Raw genomic sequence first — 8,364 nt, 5'->3', positions numbered from 1 at the left:
CACTGAAAACCGTACTGTTTGTCTGGCATCAGTCAAAATATTTATGCCTTTGACCATTTCATCATCAGGGAAGTCGGCACATGTCATCACAAGTTCCTCCCGTAGTGCGTCCTGTTTTGATTCTAAAGCCGATATAGAAATGACTCCTTGGTAGGTGCCTTGAAATTCCCTCATGTAATATTCTCCCATATTCCCAATGTTTGCACCACCACAGACCTTTGTGAAATGATTGGTAACATACCAGATGTAAAGTATCCATGAGCTAGTCATTTACGAAATTCCGTCCTTGTTCAATATGAGATAATAAGGTGCAGTCCAAACATGCCTTTTAACATTTTACATTGCCTATTGATAGCGAATATATGCGAAAGCATTTGATTCTTATCGGTGTTAGACGTCTCAAGCTTTTCAACATAACTTAATGAACGAACTAAATAATGGTCATCAACTGCCTTATCCCTTTCAATAAAATTGTATGTAGTCCCTTCAGAATAAGTCTTACATGTTGCCCTCTTTCTGATGGATTCTTTGCCTTTATAAAAAAGTCAAACACTCTATTTAACAACTGAAAATTTGAAACTCTATTCAGTTTTCTTTCGCCTAGGAACAATCTTAGTCTATCCATTTTGTTAAATAATTCTGTTTCCTCATTTTTAATCTCAAATGTTGGTGTGGCATTTCTCTAAACAAGCATTTTGTTGTGGTGAAAGACAAGGCAGATATCGGCTGTAAATTATGCGGAAACATTGGCCATAAAACACGCATTGCAATTAAAGGCAGTTAAATTAAGAATTATTTTATTCGAATGACTGCTGAGCAGAAAGAAGTACAGAAGGAATATTTAATTTTCTTGAATGGGATATTGATAATAAACGCAATTCTGAAGGTGAAGACAGTATTGTTTACTTTCAAAAAGTACCAAGCAATACACTTATATTTGTTTATAGTCAAGCAGAAAGCAAACGAAACAACTTTGAATAATGGAGCAAAATTCATAATGAACAAACCATTATTGGACAAAAATAACGCATCAAATATTCAATTAAAGATAAGATGAAGCAAAAGTGTATGTACGTGTTTTGTATTCACTGATTTAACAATCTTTGTATTTCTTCAAATCCACAGTATTGGGTCGTTGGTGGTAGAACAGCCAGGACAGGAAACGACATTTTTAGAAAATGTCTTTACCAAACGCATTTGACAATGTTCAACAAAAGAGAACTATGATATTTACCGGCTTATTATCAAAGGAAGGAAAAGGCAATGCACGAAGCGAACATCAAACTATCTCAAAGTGAAATCAAACCAGTTTGTGTTCTATACCAAATTAAAAAAAACAAAACTATTTCTACACCTTTAAGATGTGCCATAATTCGGCATCATTTGTGACTTGTACATATGCAGGCTTTGAAACGTTATAATGATAATGTTTACAGTATTCTAAATGGAAATGAAAAATGACCTAAATTAATAACACTCCACTGGCTGACCATTCATTTTAAAAATGAAATAAGTTGTTCCATAAATATGGAATACAGCAAACAACTTATTTCGGTGTCTATCCAAGTATAATGAGTGAATTATTTACACAAATTTTGTTGTTACAGATGCTATCTTGCGGATCCTTTCCATCTATGTTTTCTTACAGTTGTTATTGTTAGGATATTTTGCTACTTGTTTCTTGTTAGAAATGTTATTGTTAAGATATTTTAGAATGCTTGTTGTTAGAAAAAATATTGTAAGGATCTTTTCCTGGTGTTTGATGTTACGGTTCTTAGTGTAAGGAAAGACGAAATAAAGTACTTTGATACTAATACGGATTAAATACGCACATAAGAAGTTTTTTTATAATTAATATAATAATAATAATTAATTTCCGATGGCAAACTCAACAATCTTTACGACGATGTATTTAAAGAAATAATTGTCATCAGAGTAACAAAAGTAACCATGACAACCTATTACTAATGCTGATGTTGTCATCGACAAAAATGAGCTGCTATTAAAAATTCTTTTCTCGATCCGATTTTTTTCACCAGTTCATAAACAAGCTTCTTGAAAAAAATTGCAAGTCATTCTTTTGAGTAAATATTAAAACAAAATTGTAGAATTTATTGAGTCATAATTATGCGAATTTATATATAATTTATATAACACTTGCTGAAAAGTATTCAGATTTCAGTTTAATTTCAGTTTCAGTTTAAATGTAATCTGTTTTAGACATATACACTTCATGTTTTTACAAATAAAATGCAAAGTTGAATTTATCTTCCATATCACTATATACGCCTTAAGACCTCATTTATGAAATTGAAATTTTATTGAATTGCCGTATCGTACCTTCGGGTGCTGACTGGCCTGTGCTTATAATGTATAATTATGACCCTCCGTGATGTGTAACATTTCTGAAATACAACAAATAAGCCTAGATATCGAATAAGCATATACGGCAATTATTTAAGTCAAGTAAATGAAATATGTCATTGTTATCTTTTAAGAAAAAAAAATGTTTGGTTGTTTCAGTAAAACATTTAATACGAATCATCATTATTATTATTTTATAATAATAATAATAATAATATAATAATAATAATAATAATAATAATAATAATTATTATTATTATTATTATTATTATTATTATTATTATTATTATTATTATTAAAGTGCAAATGTTCAATGATTTTATTTAGACCTTTATTATGAGAAGGTACATACGCATATTTGCCTAGATATATTTTTATTACAGATTGTCCTTTGTCTAACAAACTGTAGCATTTCATACTAGCCTAATTATCGTCAAGACTTATTTTCAGCAAACGGCGACAAAACTGTATGGGAAAATGTACATTAACTGCTTGGTTTGACTTTAACTGTGTGCCCTTTTATTTTCGAATTTACCTTACGGTCAAATATTAAGTGTGTTTCGCTTTTGTATGTTTTTTTCTCGTAAATTATATTTAGGGAGAGCGCCATTATATTTGTTTTTAACTGCAGATACATATCTCAGCACCTTTAGGAAATAGAAATGTCAAATTCACAATTTCTGTACCGTAATTATTTTTTTTTACAAATATTGGCAATATCGAAATGACGAAATATTTTGTTTTAACAAATCATCAATCGAAATAATGAATACTTATGACTTAATGACTTATAATGAATTCAACAATTGATAAGTCATTTTTCTGTGTTTCATCTTTGTATGAAAAGTCAAAAATGAAGAAATTTAAATAAATATATTTTAAGTAATTTATATTGATACATTGGCCGCACTCCCCTCCTTTCTTTTTATTTGAGTAGTATGTAACCATCAGTTGCGTATCGATATCGTTGTCCCTGGATACAAAATAGTGTTTCGTTTCTACAATATAAACAACAGATTTACCGGTAAAACGTCAACAAAAACAAGGTATGTTTTACTATGATATCATTTCTATTATTTGCATTAGGTTAACTGTGTTTAACTTCATTAAATCTCACTTTGAACGCCTTAAGGGGTTCATATTTAGCTGAATAACTTCGTTTTGGCATTTTACACAATAACCTTAATTGCCACTTTTTTACATTTTTAAGTTAACCTGTTGATACCTTTTCAGATTGGAAAGAGTCTTAAATTAATTTTGGGAAATTCATTCATAAGTGAACAAACATGATGGATTTTCCGGTAATAATTAAGTTGTCTCATATTGTTTATTTGTTTTTTTAAATGTATTCAGTAACGTTTGGTTAATATGACCTTTTATAGTTTTAACTCTAAAAAGTATGATTAAAAATTGATTGTTTAATCTAATTTCATTGCAGCTTTAAGCACAAATACACAAACAAAAAATAAATAACTTTTTCTGTAATATAAAGGAAATAATATTCCGTTTTAACGCTTTTATCTTTTATTTTGATTTTCGAAAATTACACCGTTATTTCAGTGTACTAAAAAGTAATAATAAATTTGTTTTAACAGGGAATAAATGTGTGTTTTGTCTCACTTCAGGGATGCTCTTAATGTCACTTTGATAACCAAGATGTTTAGATTATAAAAGTGCATAATTATTTTTGACACCTACTCCGTATGTAGAACTCAGCTCAAATACATCACCGGAGCTGTCGAGCTTTTGCTTATAAGTACACAGAATTCTACTAAAATAACCTGAAGGGTCATATAGAAAATGATTATATATATTTGATGTACATCGAATAATAATACCAAATACCCACAAAGGGACTAAACCGCTATCTCACTTTGAACTGATGTGTTAATTTGTTAGCTTTGGATGCTTTTACTCATTCAGGGAAACTTTAAACATTCCTTACAGAAGAGTCTGACTATCAGATCTGCATGGAGGTATCATTGGTTATATTTTTATTTATTACAGTGTGATATTTTTGTGTTGGAACAACGTGATCACGATCAATAAATTAACGATAGAATGAATTTGATTAAAATTACGCATTAAGAATAGACGGATATCTATTGGGCACTATTTTATAGGCACTCTCTATTGATCACACCTTCTTAATACCTTATTCCATTCTTAGACCGATATATATGTACCGAAACGAACCTCTTTCAACTTACATTGATTCTGATGCTCATCCATTACAGGAGATTTATATCTCCAGCCAAGACCTTCTCGATTACGTTAACATCCTGAAATCCGCAAAGGCAACCGAGCCGGAATGTGTAAAAAACTTCATTTTACCAGAAATTGCATCGGGAATATCAAAGCGTCTTCGGGACCTTTTAAATTACTCTCTTCGCTCTGGTAATGTACCAACGCAATGGAAAGTTGCCCATGTCTGCACTATTTATTAGAAGTATAATCCTCAATAAGTTAGAAATTACCGTCCAATATTTGTAAAGAGTGTTCTTATCAAGGTCTGAAAAATAATTTTGCATACATATGTGTTCATTGTCTTACACAATAACGATTTCCCTACTCCCTTGTTATAGCAGTTGTATGTGTCATTTTGAAAGCCTTTGATCGCGTGTGGCACAAAACTATTCTTTTTAAGCTTCGTGTTAGTGGAATTTCCGGATCCTGATTGTTGAGGATAACTGATTATCTCAGTGAAAGGAGGCAGTGTGTTGATATGTCTGGAACTAAGTCAGACACAGATTTCGATTTCTGCTGAGGTCCCTCAGGGCTCAATTCAAGGGCCCTTACTTTTCCTAATATATTTATGAATGATATTGTTCATGGAATTCCTTATTGTTATAGGATTGGCTAATTACGATCTATTTCTGTTTGTACGTCAACTGGTAATAACAGAAGAATGTAATTACAATAGTTGCTTGAAAAACTTAATTTGGTTTTAATTACCAAATGAATCAGAGCTATTCGAATAAATACCAAGATATTTGTATTCACAATTTTTTAGAATGTAATCATTTTTAAATTCAAAGAATGTTGGTCGTCTTCTGTTCCATTCCCGAACATAATTATTTTAGATTTTGAAGTGTGAATTGTTAATTTGCCCTAGTTGCAATAATAATAAAAATCAGTGTTTAAAGCATTTCGTACTCTTATGTTTGATTCCCTCATGCTAATAGTGATGCCTACATACCACACAGAAAGCTTTTTATATTATCAGTATGAGCAGGATATGGATTTCAGACACTATCATTTCGCATTATATGCCATGTTTGATAGCAAATTGTTTACAAATATCAAGAAAAGCGACGGAGAAATTCCAGTGAGACAAGGAAATCAGGGTCATTCAAACCCAGAATCTGTTGAAACTGCTCCTACTTGATCGATCCTAGGTGTGCACACATTTTGAAATGAACGTTAAAATCAGCCAATGTGAAAACAAGACGTATTTGAAGAATGGATTTCTTCTTCTTTCTTATTCCGTAAAGGTCGTGAGGTAAAGGAATGTTATTTCAACTACCAATTACATGTGTTATTTTTAATATCTAATGCCCTTCAAAGCCAATATGTTATATCTCATATGTTTACCTCCCAGATTTCCCGCTAATCAAAGCCTTTATTGTCCTACAATTTAAAACCGGTTCAAATCATTCACAAATGACGAAACACATGTATTATACAGGATAAAAAATGGTCGACCATTTATTATTCTATAATTAATTAACTATAGATATAAAATACATTGTCAATGCCGCAAGCCCTGTTGTTTGTCAAGGTTCGTATTGCCTACTTCAGGGTGTAACAACCAACTCTATTTTCCATCGATTATATTTTAAAGTATCAAATATGACTACCCATAAATATTGTATGCATGCTATCGCTAAAAATGGTGTCTTAACTATTGAGGCGACAGTGGCTTTTGCCAACGCTGCAATCTGTCTCGTAGTCAGTGGATGTACTAGGACAGCTCTCGTTTCCGGCTGTAATACAGTTATTGTTTCTCAGATGTATTACTTACTGCATGTGAGAACTGATTTACAAATAATTGAACGTGATACAAATTTGGCGATATTGTTGATTTTATATTTATTTATTATCAAACTGTTTACCATATGCTTAGACAGAAAATGCATATTCTGTAAGATATTATTTAATGGTTGTCATGCATTTGTATACACTTTTTATTTTTTTTCATATAATTTCGATATATTTGTTTTATCATATGCTTGCTTCAGAATTTTGTATTTACTTCACATGACGTGTAAACAATGACCTTAATAACACTTGTATATATTTATTACAATTTTTTTGTATGAGGAAATCTTTTCCCGCTTTATTGTGACGTCATTTGAAAAAAAATGTTTCCGGTTACAGTCCCGTCGTTCTATTCATAGAATGGGTAAGAATGGATCACTGAAAGAATTTCTTAAATGAAATGAAGTATTTTTAGCAATTATTGAATGAAATAATGAACGATTGGTGTAACTATAAGTAATGGATTGCGGGTTTGATGTCATGGTCGGGGTTATGAACGCAGATGGGCTCCTTCGGACTCCACACACGTTGACCAGCCTAATTAGAGTGTGTTCATACCCCATAATGACAACAATCCCGCAATTCATTCCTTAAATGAACAACATCATAATCAAACCTCAGACGTTTGACATTGTTAAGAGCTTACTAAAACATTTGTTTTTAAAATATCCCTTCATTGATGTCTTCGTTTTCTAGATCTAATATTGTATCTTAACGTCTGGCGTTTTTGTGGCAGGTACAATTTCTTCGTCATGAGAAAGTTTCCGTTTAAAAAACATGATTTTTGTTACAACGAAATACTTATTCCATTATCTCGTTATAACAAAATCACCTTTCATTATAACCAAAGTAAAAACAAGTATTTCGGACGAAATACGTGTCGTTTGTTTTTTGTCATATTATCGTAGTTTCCATGAAAATGCAATGTAAGAAAATAGATATTATAACGTTGTCGGTTCGCGCAATTAAATTGATGCCTGCTGGCAGACTGGATTTTAAACATAAATCTACTGAATTGTACATATCGATATTTGTTTTCCAAGGCTTTTCCGTAACCCCATTAGATATTAATATAGAAATCTTGTCTCTCATATTTCTTTGAGATTATTATTTATGTAATACCACTGACAATTCCCAGTGGGTAACGTATTGCATTAACCATTCTATTTTTAATCGAGAATGTCCCGTATTTGTTCCACACTCAAATTGCGAAACGTTTTGCAACAAAAATGCATCTTCTAGGAATTATAACGAATAAATTCATATTATCTTGTCATTGAAAATGTCCTAACCATCGGTACCGATTCTTCATGGAACATATATTATAAAAACACATATATATTTTCCGATTTAAATCAACCATATATCGTAGTAATTTTCTGCACCCTCCTTACTGTCTGGTTAGGCTCCGACTTCTTGGTTAATGTTAATTGGTCCATTTCAATAAAGTTATCTTCCATTTTTAATCGTAAAAGTTAGTGCTATTGTTTCATTGTTTTGCTACATTTTTGAGTGAATTGAGCCAATGTTGAAAAGGAACGCGAAGTTGGGGGAAATCAATATATTGACATGTGACGTTAATATAGATTAAGATAAAAGCACGGCTTAAGTCATTTATTGAAACGACCCCAGGCGCCCGTTCAATTCCAGGATTGTAGTCGTGAACCTCATGATATGGATCTGTAGGCACCTTAAAGACGACAACAAGATATTTCGTTTCCTCATTTCCCCCCACTTTTATACAATAAATGATCTCAATAGTAACGAACGAGCATCTAACAGTTTATTTAATGTCACAATTATCTAGCATTTAATCAAGATCTAGTAGAATTTCTTTATCGTTAAGGCAACATTTAAATTTATAATAAACATACTCACCAACGAACGATTAATTACTGAGATAAAAAAAAAATCGTTAGTCGTTTTCCATTTTTATTCCAACGAAATCCAACTGTTTCT

The 8,364-nt window shown here is 31.5% G+C and overlaps 1 protein-coding gene across 1 annotated transcript in view; it reads left to right on the top strand.

The window, feature by feature from the left end:
• The first annotated feature begins 4,334 nt into the window (after nt 1-4,334).
• The window catches only part of LOC128219435 (ribonuclease H2 subunit B-like), a 16,811-nt gene continuing 12,781 nt past the window's right edge, over nt 4,335-8,364 (top strand). The window contains exons 1-2 of the mRNA XM_052927244.1: nt 4,335-4,340; nt 4,602-4,761. Coding sequence (XP_052783204.1) covers nt 4,335-4,340; nt 4,602-4,761 — 166 coding nt within the window. The remainder of the gene's footprint in view (nt 4,341-4,601; nt 4,762-8,364) is intronic.

Source organism: Mya arenaria, chromosome 15 (assembly GCF_026914265.1).
Source record: "Mya arenaria isolate MELC-2E11 chromosome 15, ASM2691426v1".
NCBI classification, from domain to species: Eukaryota; Metazoa; Mollusca; class Bivalvia; order Myida; family Myidae; genus Mya; species Mya arenaria.
This window is presented reverse-complemented; position numbering and strand designations above follow the sequence as displayed.